Genomic DNA, 14,709 nt, shown 5'->3' with positions numbered 1-14,709 from the left:
TACACAAGGATTACCTTGTAAAATTACCTATTGATCCATAGCTAAGAACAGATTTCCAATACTCCATTTAGTAGTTATATACATACAACTTCATTTCCAAAGACTTTTCTTCTTTTTTAACTTTTTATTACATAAAATATATTCATTTTGGAAAATTAGAATAATAAAAATTCTCATAGTTTCATCACTCACAGATAATCACTCTTAACAGAGTTTATTTATTGATTAATGGGCTATTACTTTAAGCATGTATTTCTTTACATAAGATGAGAGAAAAATTTCCCTACTATTTGTTTGTACCACTTAAAAAAAGGTCAACAATACACTGTGAACATCTTATGTTATAAACTCTTTTTCTAAGATATATGTTTATGACTACATTCATTACTTGAAAGTTCCACAATTGCTGAAACCCTTGTTTTTGGCACTCAGACCATATATAGGTTTTATTTTTGTTTTATTTGGTATCAACAATATTTTTATCACCCTAGAATATATAATAAATATTCAGATCAAGTTTTGAGTGTTGAAGGAAGGTATTTTAAATTCATTAATTTTCTTCAAATTCTTAGCCTTTCTACTTTCTAAGGAGTGAGAATAACGTTGTGAGAATAGTGAACTGTATTAGGAATCCATAGCATGGGACCAAGGGACCGAATGGAAGGGCTGAAGGCCCACAACAGTAAAGATAACAAAATCGTTTCTTTGTGTGTGTGTGTGTGTGTTTTTAATTGTCATCATGTGCTGGGAAATCTAAAAAATGCCATTGAAAGAATACCCCATCCTACAGAGCAAACCACTTCTACCACCCATTCTTGATATGCCACTCCATCCTAAAAGAGGAATGCTGAGACTAGATAGTTAAACCTGCTTTTTTATAGACTCAACTATCCTGAAATGTCACCCATGTTTGCGGTTAAGCAGGCCATTGTGACCTTAATTAACAGAGGATCAAGTTAGGGAGGTGTACTACTCAATCAGTAACAAATAGGAACATTATTACACAATCAGAGATCACAGTCAATACTGACCTCCTTCTCTATTTACATCAGAGATGTTTACTCAAAAAACAAATTGATCTGAAAAGTTACTTTCTTTCAAGTGTGTTTGGAAATGTTGAGAACAAATGTTTGCAAAGCAAAGAGAGGCGAAGTGTACATAGGTAGTTGTAGGGAAAATTTGGAAAAAACACAGTGCTTCTGAAATATATAAATATATATATACTTATAAATATATAAATATATGTCTTACTAACAAGCAACCAATTGGATCAAGTTCTTAATGATGCTCAAAACTTGGATCAAAATATTTATTTTGTATTATAGGGTGATAAAAAGTTGTAATATCAAATCAAATCAAACCTATGTATAGTCTGAGGCCAACAAGAGTGTTTAAGCAATTGTGACATATTCAAGCAACAGAGTTCAAACATAGTCATTACAGTATTTTTAAATTTCAAGGGAAATTTTGGAGTTTGGAAATAGAATGGTAGAAAACAGAATTCTATTTTCTTGTTTCCTTATCTACTCATTACTCCCCTACCCCTTTTTCATCCACAGTTAACCTTTATTAAGTTCCTTGGAGAAATATAAATTGAGGTTTCAGACATGCTTTTGAAAAAATAGAAAATTATTTATAGGAACAAAAAGTTATACATTTGTTTATATGTGAAAGTTTTTTTTTTTTTCAGTTATGCTTCACTCATTGATCAATATGATATTTCTCAAATGTATAAGAGTAAGGCATCAGGCAATTGATGGTCAAGAGCCCCTCCACTTTGCAGGAGTACTATTTCTATATATGTGTAAGTTTTATGATATAAATGTTAATTTGTTCTGCTTTTCTACTGAAACAGATTAAGAAACATCAATCTTAAATTTATAAAAAGTTAGATTATGGTAAGAATGAACTTCATAACATGTGTTGCAAGCTCTGGAGTTTTTCTTTTTTAATCTGTCTTTACTGTGTTTCTCTGAGCAGGGCTAGAAGAAACTAATATAAAGAGAGTAAGGAAACTTGGGTTTGAATTCAAACTCTGTCTCTTCACTAGGTGGGTGTTCCTATTTAGTCACTCAGAACTTTGGCATCTAATCTATAAAATGGAATGATAAAACCTCACATATTTGTTTCCCAGAATTCTAGAACCTTTAAGGGTCATATGACAGATGCTGTATGGAAGACTTAATGCCAAACTTGTGTTAGATATCAAGGAATGCCTGTGAATATGACAGTCTTTTATGGAGAAACCCACAGAGTTCAATAAAGACAGCAGACATGTAAATGGCTCTTTTCAACACAGGGTTATGTGGGATGCTACAGAACGGAATGGCGTTGCCAGTGGAACTTTCTATGAGGATAGAAATATTTTATATATGTGCACCAAACAGACAAGCCACAAGAGATCGTTGAGCATTTGAAATATGGCTAGTGTGAATGAGGAAATGCATTTGAAACATTCATTAGTTTAAATTGAAATTGAAATAGACACTGATGACTAGTAGTCATGCTTCTGGACAGCATGGCTACAGAACAGCAAGTGAGAGGCAATACAAGCCAGGGTTTTCAGGAAGATGCTCCCTGGATGATTTGAGAGTATTCAGAATAGCTAGTTTCATTTAAAAGAGCAAAAATTTAAGAGAGATTATTAAAAAAAAAAGTGCTTCAAAATCTATTTGACTTTCAAAGAAGAGTTATTGGGGTTGAAAGTTTGCATTAGTTCAACTGCTTTCAATATGCTTCTCCTACTCAAAAGTATCTCGATGTGAAATTTTCTTTAATTCAAAAAACCAGAACATCACAAACCGCTGCTTGAATCAGATACTCTTGGAGTTTTCCATGAACACAGACTCACTAAAAACAGAAGACAATTTTATTCAGGGAACTGGGGAGGAGTAAGCACTCATGAGGGCACAGGTGAGACCGAGAGATGGTTAAGTCGGGCTTCTCTGTGCAATCGGGCTCTGCCTTACCTCACTTTTCTCGTTTGCACACCCTCTCCACAGTTATCCCGCATATCCACGAAGGTCACCTTGCAGACACTCCATGGTTCTGTGACCCATATGTACTGGTTGCAGTCACTATGGCATGGGACAACCTCGTATACCTGAAATACACATGGTTCTCAGTGACCTCAGGGAATCCAAGGAGGACAAACAGGAGGGCTGTCTCACTAGTGCAATCATTACATCATTGGTAAGCAACTTCCATTCTTCCCCCTTATTGTTCATTATTTAAAAACAGGAATAGAGTGAACTTTCTGAGTAATCTGGTAAAGGAGCGAGCTTGCTGTGCTGCATTGCTATTCTGCCATTACATTGTCAGTATGGATCTGACTCACTGGACCAGATTCCATACGTATTTTCCTATAATGACCCCTCCTAAACTGTATTATAATTTTCTGGAACATCTGTTTTGTTCACAGTTTTGTGTGTCTTCAATACTTAGCCCAGCCTGCTCATATGTTAGACACTCAATAAGATTTGTCAAATAAATGAATGATTGGATGAAAAGAGTACACAAACAGCTGTTTTCCAAACATATAAATTTTAGCCTGTTTTCCAGATAAATATGTATAATACTGAGAGTTTCCATTTCTAGTTTTTCATACAGACAGTTAAATGAAAAGATAGATAACATGAAATAAAGCCATCTTAAGACTAATCTTCAATCTTTTAGGATTTAGAAGCAAGGCCTATAATTGGTATCATATTATACACAGCCACAGCCCAAAGCAAGGAACAAAGAAAATTATCTGTGCTTGGTGTCCATAAAGACATTCAGCCCCATGGGTGTGTGTGGGGGGTAATGTTTGGTTTCAGGAATTTTGCAACAATGAACCAATTATACAGTGCTCTCAATGAGAGAAATAACCAAAGAACACATATGAACCATAATCCATCCATTGCCACCAAGCTGATACAACCAGTAAAGAAAAATCTTTTAAAGTATTTTCATAATCTGTGACAGTTCACTATGTCCTATTTTACACACACACACACACACACACACACACACACAGAGACACATGCAAATAGCAAATTAATGTTTCATGTACCTAATTGCAGAAAACTAATTTAGATAGCCCTTTGGTACTCTATTTGTGTAAATTGTATTGCACGAAAAACTCAGTTAAAAGTAAATGAAGTGAAACTATCCTAAATAGAGGTAAAAAATATACACTGTTAGAACAAGACTAGTCACTGCCACAAGTCACCACGTTTGTGTCTGGGTGCATATTAAAATAGCACTAATATTATGTGGTTAAACACTGCCCTGCAACTCCTGGGGAAGGGAAAAATTGAAGGGGAACTGCTGTTCTTCTTAATCCTTTGATGGCTTTCATTTTAATCTCCTTCTTTGGAGTGAATACAAATCAGTTCAGAGCAACCTCCACCCACCCATGTTTGGCCCACCTGCACGTGGTCCTCTCTGAGATGCACGAGAACATTAATAAGGGGTGTTACTGCCATGTCAAGGTGAGTGAGGTGAAGCTTGATCCCCCTTCCCCTCAGGCCTTGACAATAAAAGTAGGAAACACAGGTAGCTATGCTAGGAAATATAAAGGGACTAGGTAGAGAAAAAATTAATGGAAAATATGATATTTCCTTCTGGTAAGATATAAAAGACAAAATGGCAGGAAAAAAATCAGGAATTTTTTTTAAAACACTTTATTATGAACCAGGAGGTTTAACTTACCTGTGCCTGGGGCCGCATTCAACAGGAATGAAGAAAAGGGAGAGAAACAAAGTGAAAATGTCAGTATATCATGAAAGGAACTCGTGATCTAATTTCAAGTATGATTATCTACATATAAAAACTTATTTTTTTCTTAGGGGTTAGAAGAGAAAAACCAGCCACTCCTTATTGCTGAAGAGTAAGGTCTGCAAATGAGCCTTGCAGACACACTGTCAAGGAAAGGATCAGATGAGCAGGGTGAAGAAATCTCAGAAGGCAAAGTCGTGCTCAAAACACATATCATAGGGAATCGGCATGTTATTGAAAATACCTTGTGATCCAGCTTGTAAATGGACTAATATCTGTATATTGATGTATATATATCTACAGCTCCATCTATTCATTGATCCATTTAATCAATCCATCTATGTTGCAGGAAATGAAGATTTGAGGATTTTTTTCCTCAAATGGAAAGTGGTACCCCAGAGACCATATTATTATTTTGCCTTTTTTTTTTTGATTGTTTTCATTTTAGTTCTCAGAGACCATTTTTAAGTCAATGGATTGGTTTTTATTTTATTGAAGAATGTATAAATCTAATAAAAATCTATAGTATATGCAATTTCTAACATTAATACAAAACTTTGCACATTCTTTACTTTTCCTAAATATTCTATTAATACATATATACCTAGAAGTTTCTATTTTTTATGTAGAACATCTGTGCTCAAAGTCACATGTTCAAAAATCTATTATTTCTTGTTTTAGTTTTGATTTTTTTCGGTTGTTAATCTTGACATGCCTCCAGTAAGCTGAGAACAAGTACATGAATGTCCTATTAAATTCTGTGTCAGATTACATCAGGGATAGAAAGTTACAGTTAAAGGGTTTTAAGCTAAAATATTTTTCATAGCAAAGACAACATTACATGAGGCCTTGAACCTTTGGCAATTTATTGTTAAAGAAAATGTTGTTGCAAACACAGCTTATTTTAATTATACATCTGACTAGCTGCACATGCACACATAAGCTCTCTATAGTGAAATGGGTATAAATATGTGCAGAATTTCTTTGAGCTGCGGATGATAACTTATTAAAATTTAAATTTCCTATTGAAAATTCAAAGTTTCAAAACTTGTAGGGAAATATTCTTTTATATTATAAATACTTTATTTCAGTTATTCCATTTTAAGTCTATACAATTAGAGTCATGGAATTGAATTTTCTTCTTAGGAAATATTCTCTAGCATTTGAGAAATGCAAAATGCCAATGACAGGAAAGCTCAACTACCAGTAGGTGGCAGCAGTGGAGTATATTAGGCCCCTCAGTAGACTTACAGAGATATATTCAGCAACTTGGGGAAAAATCAGGATGCTTGGAGAATACTTTCTGTGGAACTGAATTCTCCACTGTCTTCATCTTTATTTACTTTATTCAAAAGTTTTTTTTCTGTTTTCCCTTCAGTGTGATTCTATTGTTATGAACAAATTTAGGTTAATTTGGGAAGGAAAGTATGTGTACTGATGGGTTGTATGTTGGAGACTAAAATTAGGTAGTCTGTATGAAACATTTCTATGTATTTAAGGACTTGATTAATTTTACTGTGACTTAAATTCAAATGCACAACTTCAGCACATACTATATGAAATTCATTCTTAATTCACATATAGGTCATACATGATAATAATTGTCAGATACATTAATTTATATCCAATGTAAATTAATTTAATTAATAATTAAATCAGTCACAACTCCCCAATTAGTCTATTTACTTTTTATTTCCAATAGAATATAGATAATAAGTGTTGATAGCAGATAACTAAGTGTGCATCCAAACTCTAATAAAGCTCCAAACAAAAATTTAAATGGCTGCTGATGAGATTGATAGTGTACTCACAGTGATTTCAAAACCATCTTCATATTTTTTCCCTCAAAGTAGATTAACAGTATTTTTCCCAGTTTTAGACCTACACCTATATACTTTCTCCAATTTTAATTTAATAAATTGTAATTGAGATGTCTTTTCTGACAATCTAGGGAGACTCTAAGAATGATACAATTTCATCGTACAAGTTAGATATAATTTTATGACAATTTAAATACCTTGACATTGTTTCAAATATAGATATTACTTCTGTCCCCTGAAGTTTATCCATATCTGTACACTTGCAGGGACCTGAGTCCCAGAGAATTCAAAGATAACATATCTAACTTGGTATTCTATCAAGCTATATGTAATTGATTAAAGCATTCTGAAGATGAAATGGATCAAATTTTTCATTCAGGAGCTGCTATTTACTCTTGTCCATTTTGGAGACATGACATATCATTGTGAATCTAAAACATATCTCAACACTCTTGAAGATATGAAAGTACCTGGTTGACATGGTCCAGTTTGGGGCAAGGTCTTCCTCCATTATATGGTTTTTCACGCAGCCATTTGGAACGAACCTTCACACCGCTGCCACAGGACTTACTGCAGCGGGACCAGTTGGACCACTCGCTGAGTTTGCAGTCTGAGGGGCAGGGGATGATGCAGGCCTCTTCAATGTACCCTAAGTGGAGGAACATGAGATAAAGACGATCTCTTCCACATGCCACTCTCTCACTACTTACTACCCACTGTTCTAGCTCATTTAGAAGGTCCAAGTTTGATTTGACAACAGCATGCAAATGCAGGGATGTCTCCATTGTTAGGGACTCAATTAAATCCTGCAGGAAAATGACACATACATACAACGACTCTGTTCAAATAACAGCTGAGCAGCTGCCATATGATCTGCTTAGGATTTGTGCTCACCATATTTCAACTTTTCTGACTTTCTGACAGCTTTCTTGTTTAATTGACAATAACCTGTCTGCTGCCATATCATTCTCAGGCTGCCAGAATGGTACATTAAAAAAAAAAAAAAAAACCCATAACACAGTTTTCTATAAAACCCTATCTATCAATGTCACATTCAAGGTCAGTTTTTGAGTCCATGCAATGTTCTTCCTCAAGAAGAAAAGTCAGCCCCTCTCAATTAATATCCAAAAGAGACCATTTAACTTAGCACCTTATGTTTCCTTTTCTTTGAAAATAAAATTTGAAGAAAATTGAAGGATGTTAAATAAATAATGCCTCATGTTTTTACAGTGCTGTCTATTTCAAAGCATCGTCACATCTCATATCCTTTTGGTTGTCTTGAAAAAAAATCATACAAATGCACGGGGCATATATATGGATATTTAGTGACCAGAAAAGAAAAAAAATGCGGAGATAACTGACAAGTCCAAGGTCACAGAGTAAGAGATGGGAAAGGTTTTCTGGGGTCTAGTCCAATACTCACTCATTGCATCAAATCACACAGTCAGTTAAATTAATAGTCTACAGATCTGTTTTGAGAAATGGGAACATTTTTCTTGAACAGTATTCACTACCAACTTGGCATGTCACAATATCAAATCATCACTATTGTTCTCAAGGCAAATATGTGGAAAAAACAAAATTCCTCTGGTTAAGAATCAAATACCTGTCCCCTCCTCTTCTGTAATTCTGACTGTGGAGACAGGTCATTCCTGGCACAAGTCTATCTTATCAATTTACATCCATAGCAGAGATTTGGATTTGAAAACAATTACAAAATAAACAATTTATATTAGGGAACTCTTCATAGACTTAATTTTTTTGAGATAAAATTCATTTACCACAAAAGTCAGCTGGTGTTTTGGTTTTTAGTATATATACTAAAATATAATATAATAATGATATAATATATAATATATAATATAATATATAGTAATAATATAATAATATAACACCTAATTTTAGAACATTTTTATCCCACAAAAAGAAACACTATACTTATTGACAGTTAATTCCCATTTTCCCCTATCAATCACTAATCTACTTTCTGTCTATATGAAATTTCCTGTTCTGGACATTTCATAATGAAATCAAACTAAGCATTGTGTGTTCGTTTGTGATTGGCTTCTTTCATCTAGTTTAATTTTTTCAAAGTTCATCTATGTTGTAGCATTTACTAGAGCTTCATTCTTTTTATGATTGAATACTATCCCATTGTATGGATACACTATATTTTGTTTATCCATTCAACAGTTGGTGGACATTTGTTACATCTTGTCTATTAAGAATAATGCTATTAACAATTGTGTACAAGGTTTGTGTGGACGAGTTTTTATTTCCTTTGGATATATACCTGGACATGGAATTGCTCAGTAATATTGTAATTCTATATAGTATTTAATTTTTTAAAGAATTATCAAACTGTTTCTCAAAATTATCGTACCAATGTACATTCTACCAGTAATATATAAGTGTCCCAAACCTTGTCACTTACTCTCTTTAAATTTTATTTTCAATACTGGGGCTTAAACCTAGGGCCTTGTACATGCTTGGTCAAGCACTCTACCACAGAGCTACAACCTGAACCTTATCTTTTTTATTTCAGTGCTTGCTGAAGAACAAAAGTGGTGTGTGTGTGTGTGTGTGTGTGTGTGTGTGTGTGTGTGTGTGTGTGTGTGTTTGGTGCTGAAGATGGAACCCATAACCTTGTATGTGCTGGGTGAACACTACCACTGAGCTACATCTTCAGCCCCTAGAACAAATGTTTTAAATGCTAATGAAGGCCAATTTAATCATTTTTCTTTGTTTGTGCTTTGATAGCACTTCTATGAAACCATTACCTAATGTAAGGTCGTAAAGGTGTACACTTCTGCTGTCTTCTGAGAACTTCATAATTTTAACCTTAATTTAGGTATATTTCATTTTGAGTTAACTTTGTATATGATAAAAGGTAAAGGTCAAATATATTCTTTTGTATGTGGTTACTGACAATGTCTATAACCATAACATGACATAGTCTTAGTCTATCAGGTTATTGAATTATCTTGGTCCCATTTGTTAAAAAATTATTCCTTTCCATTGATTATTTTTTGAGGATCCTCGTTGGAAATTGACTATAGATATAAGCCTTTATTTTTAGGCTCTAAATTTCATCCCATTTATCTCTAGTTCTAATCTCATGCCAGTACCACACTGTCTTTACTGTAACTTTGTGCTAAGGTTTGAATCAGGAAGTAGGAGTCTATTTCATTCTTTGTCAAGATAGGTTTGGTTATTTGAAATGCTTATATCTTCATGTGCATTTTAGAATCAGCTTATAAATTTCTGTAAGAAAAGACAACTAGAATTTTGATAGGAATTGTTTCAAAACTGTTGATCAACTTGAGAACATGAGCATCTTAACAACCCACACACATGGAATTTCTTTCCATTCATTTGTTTTCTTTAATTTCTTCCAATGAGATTTTTTGTAGCTTTGTAGTACATAACTCTTGAATTTACTTAATTAAATTAATTCCTCATTATTTTATTCTAAGGAGAATTAAAAAGCAACCCAGAAGTATGCATTTCTTTAATTGTAGGAAAATCAGATTACCTTTAAACTAAAATGCCAAATTTAATCTATAAGCTTGTGAACAACTTGTCCTGGAATTAAATTGTGCTAAAAATGCTAACTGATTGTTAGACAGTTTTCCTAGCCTTGCCTAATTATAAATTACTTAGGATACTTCCAAAGTATAGGCTTATATCACTCTTTAGACAATCAGATATAGTTCATTTGGGATAGGATCTGACTTAATCTTTTTTATCAAGACAGTTGTAGATTCACATGCTATTGTAAGACTAGTAAGACACAAGTTCTTTATACACTTTGCCCAATTACCTCAATTGTAACTACAGTCTCGTTTCAACTAAGATATTGACAATGATACAGTTCATTAAGCCTCCCAAGGTTTACCAGTTTTACCTGTACTCATTTGTGTGTGGGGGAGTGTGTAGGACTGAAGTTAGGAAATACTCTCAGGAGACACAGGCAGAACAAATTAAATCTGGAAGAGAAATAGATTTGTGGCATATCTTTCTATATACTATCTCCTATATTTTGTTAATGATATACAGTATCTGTTTTAACTTTTATTATTGTCCTTACACATAAGAGTGCATATCTCATTGATAAAAAGTTTACTGCACACATGTCATGAAATTAATGCTCTGACAACCTCCTTTGTGTTTCCTTCCAATGACTTCCTTTGTTTTTCAGAAGGGTAACTGATATCCTGCCTTCTCCCAATGTAGAATAGTTTTACTTTTTAAATTTATGTAAATGGAATTGCAGAGTGCATACCCATTTGTGCTAGCCTCCTTTCACTTTGCATTGTGATATGAGATTATACATGTTCTTGAGGATCATGTATTCTATGTACATTTGATCGTGGGAAAATGCTATGGTTGCATTTATTAATTCTATTGTTGGCAAGCATTTAGGCAGCTTTCAATAATGGGCTATTGTTTATAGTGATGCTATGAACATTCTGGAACACATCTTTTGGTAAACATAAGAATACATTTTTTTTCTGATGTGTCAGAGGGTATGCATATTAATCATCTTATTGTAAGTGAAGTATTAGATATTTTTAATGGGATCACTAATTTGGTATGGAAATCTGGTTACAATGAAAGAGTTTTAAAGAGAGGATTAGTCCCAAATAATCTCTGGAGGGTAGATGTGCCTATTGGGTTTTATCAGCTGTGAAACACTGAAGACAGAAAGAAGATGCCAAAGTTGAGATTTGGATATACTTCTGATAATGAAGAAGGCTCTGAAGTATTGGTAGTGATCCAGAGGAGAGTCCAACAAAGAATTGAAGGAGTACTTTATAATAATGTTTACTAAAATCTCAAGAATCATAGGTATTCTTTAATAGGTTATAGTTATCTACCTAACAGAAGGAAGATCAATAGAGTAGAGGCAGAGGATTGGGTGAGGGAGCAAGGTAGGGAGAGGAGTAGTACTGGGGATGGAAATGGAGAAAATTATATTTTATACACTTATGAATATGTTAAAATGAGCCCCACTGACTATAATGCACTAAAAATCGTGTTATATGTTGACTTTAGTTGTGTTTTGAGATCACAAAATAAGTCCCCACCCCCAAATATTTCTAGTTGAAATTTATGTCAAGTCCCATTTCCTTTTTCCTATACCATAACCAGTAAATAAGTGTGTTTAAAATAGTATGAGATGCTTAAAAGAACAACTCCTGATTGGGCCAGTTAAATTTGCCTTAAATAATAATAGCTTAATAAATAGAATCAAACTGTAAAAATGTCCAAAGTCATTTCCAAATGAGTGAAATTTTGTGATCATATAATTTTAAAATATTTGTAAGTATACAATGAGTTTCAAAAAAGATCTAGATCCTGCTGAGTGCTGTGGCATATGCCTGTAATTCCAGTTGCTGGAGATCAAAACTTCAAGGCCAGCCTCAGCAATTTAGCAAGATCCTGTCTCAAAATGAAAAGAAAAAAGAGCTGTAGATCAGTAGTAGAGCACCCCTAACACTGAAAAAAATAAATACCAATCATTTAAAAATATTATCAGTAGATTTGGCAAAAGACTATCAATGGTAATAAGTTACTAAAATATTTCTAGAAGATTCCCATTTTTCTACCTTAAAAATCTAAAATAGCTGCCAAAAAATAAACCTCCAACTTTTTCTTATTCAATAATTATGACTGAAAAGAGAATCACAATATCTTTCAAACCACTACTCACAGAGTAACAGTTCTTTCTTTCCATTTTGTGTGCCGAACTATTATCGCCTTAGAGAGATTTAACAAGTATGACTTCAGACTGATTCACATTGTTTTACTGAGGAAGAAGGTATAAAACTTTATGTCTGATTTTCCAATAGCATATTTCAGAAAACATCTCTCAAATGAAACTCTATTAAATTGTTAAAAGATACAAATTAGAAATTAAGATAAAAGACAAAAATAGCAAAGGAGTATATTGCCCAGCATCCCATTTTTATTTCCCAATGTGTAACAACATTCAATAATTGCCTGTCATGTTTATCTAGCACCATTAAAATCCTTAATGTTACTGATGAACTGCTAGATAAGCATTCCTCTGCCTTCTCTGTTAAGATTTTTTTTTTTTTTTTTTTTTTTTGAGGGCAATTAACACCAAACAACCATGGGGGATGGAAAGACAGAGAAACATTTAAGTGTTTTAAGGCTAAATAAACTGCTGGCATCTTACAGCGATTTATGATTTCTGAGGAATGCTGAAATAAAATAAATGACTTTTTACCATGAGGATGTTAAAACTTTTAGCAGTTCAACACTGAATTTGACACTTGGGAAAATTAGACTCTTGACTTCTGATCATAATTTTTGCATTCTGTATCTGTTCTGACTTGTTTCAGGTTGAAATAAATACAAAAACACCAGCAAGTTTAAAATGTCAAATAAAGGAGTATTTTCTTTGAGATATATGCATTCACCTCATTTATTTGAATTCTGAATGTGCAGATGAGGTGCCTTTCAACCACCTTCACAATTAGTGAATTGTGCTGCTGATGATTCAAAAATTCATTTTGAAAGCACATGGACAATATTGGTTAGTTCTGATTTACAACTATGTAAATGAGTAAGTCTGGCACACTATCTGAAACATCTGGATTGATTTCAAAAGCAACTTCAGAAATCTGACTTAAATGTTTATTATATGCACATAACTGCAACCAGGAACAAGACAATTTAACTAGACTATTATCTGTTTTGGTCCTTATAGGTTTGAAAAATTTATAAAGAAATCATTTTGTAAAACTTTCCAACTAGACAGAATACTCTTTAGCAATTACATATTAAGAATTGATTTTGATAACCCAGGAGAACCAAACAACTCTGTTTATATCCAAACTCCAATATTTCAATGTTTTCTCAAATTCATATATTCAAATGAAAATTTATGAATCAATATTGGGAAATGAATTATCATAGTAAAATGATCAGGTAAATTTATATAATTTCAATGAGATACTACTTTAAATTTCATTTTACTTATATTTTTTTATACATATATGAAAACATATCTCTTAATATCTGCTAAGTACTTGTACATTTTCTCACAAAATTTCAATGGCAGTATGAATGATTGTGGGGTTTTGTAACTATTGTTATTTCAATACTGTGAGCTCACCCAATGACCAGGCACATTCTGATTCACTTAGGTATATATATATATACCTAAGTATATATATATATATATATATATGTATGAGTTCATATCAAGGTATTTCTGGTAGGAAAATCTAGAACATTTTGTTGTAGGAAGAATTTGGCTGACTTTGGTTCTTAAAGGCAGCCTCTTGAGTCTTGAAATTTGCTGAGAGGGTTATCTTTGTTATTAATGTTGTACCATACCACATGTGAGTTTACACTAAAGAGATGTCTCAGAAGGGAGGACAATCACACCAGAAATACCTACCATGTATTTGGATTGGAGCACCGAGTCACATGGTATCCACTGACTGACCTCTGTGGTTGGGGTGTGAGTTCAACCACATGGCCAATGATTCAATTGTGCTGAAATGAAACCCGAGTAAAAACTCTGGTTACAAAAGGTCATGTAAGCTTTCTGTTTGGTAGTACACATTAGTGTGCTGGAAGGGAGATGCCTCCTGGCTCCACTGGAAGAGAACAGGGAAGCTTCATATTTCAGATCAGTCAGTTTGTAGGAGATTAGATTAGTTCAGGGAACCCTGAACTTGTAGCTGGTGTCTGAGTAAGAGCTGTCTTGTAAAGTACAGAGTCCTTAACCTATGAAACTTACCCTTATTACAGGTAGTTAGTGTTAGAATTGTACGGAACTTTCTGTATATATAAGTATATAGGTATATATATATATAGGTATATATTAGTAGGTTTATTCTTTTTTAAACTATATATATAGTTTTATATATATTTGTAGGTATATATAAATAGGTTTATTTATTCCTTTTAAAAAGGAGTTATGTTACAACATATCTACAGTTTACTTACTCAACCCAAATAATACACCGTGGGAATAATTACATGGATTAAGGTGTTTAATTACCCCCCCAATTTAACATTTATAGTTTTAACTAATACAGAATTAAAAATCAGAAGTAGGGTCTAAAAAATCCACTCTAGGACTCTA

At 33.3% G+C, this 14,709-nt stretch overlaps 1 protein-coding gene across 3 annotated transcripts in view; it reads right to left on the bottom strand.

Moving 5' to 3' along the window:
• Thsd7a (thrombospondin type 1 domain containing 7A) overlaps window positions 1-14,709 on the bottom strand; it is a 414,330-nt gene that overhangs the window by 26,221 nt on the left and 373,400 nt on the right. For all 3 annotated transcript variants that reach the window (XM_047561721.1, XM_047561723.1, XM_047561722.1), the window contains 3 exons: window positions 7,052-7,230; window positions 4,696-4,701; window positions 2,970-3,103 (listed from right to left, as the gene is read on the bottom strand). In XM_047561721.1, coding sequence (XP_047417677.1) covers window positions 2,970-3,103; window positions 4,696-4,701; window positions 7,052-7,230 — 319 coding nt within the window. The remainder of the gene's footprint in view (window positions 1-2,969; window positions 3,104-4,695; window positions 4,702-7,051; window positions 7,231-14,709) is intronic.

Source organism: Sciurus carolinensis, chromosome 8 (genome assembly GCF_902686445.1).
Source record: "Sciurus carolinensis chromosome 8, mSciCar1.2, whole genome shotgun sequence".
Taxonomy (NCBI): domain Eukaryota; kingdom Metazoa; phylum Chordata; class Mammalia; order Rodentia; family Sciuridae; genus Sciurus; species Sciurus carolinensis.
The sequence above is the reverse complement of the archived record's forward strand: the minus strand, read 5'-3'. Positions and strand labels throughout refer to the sequence as shown.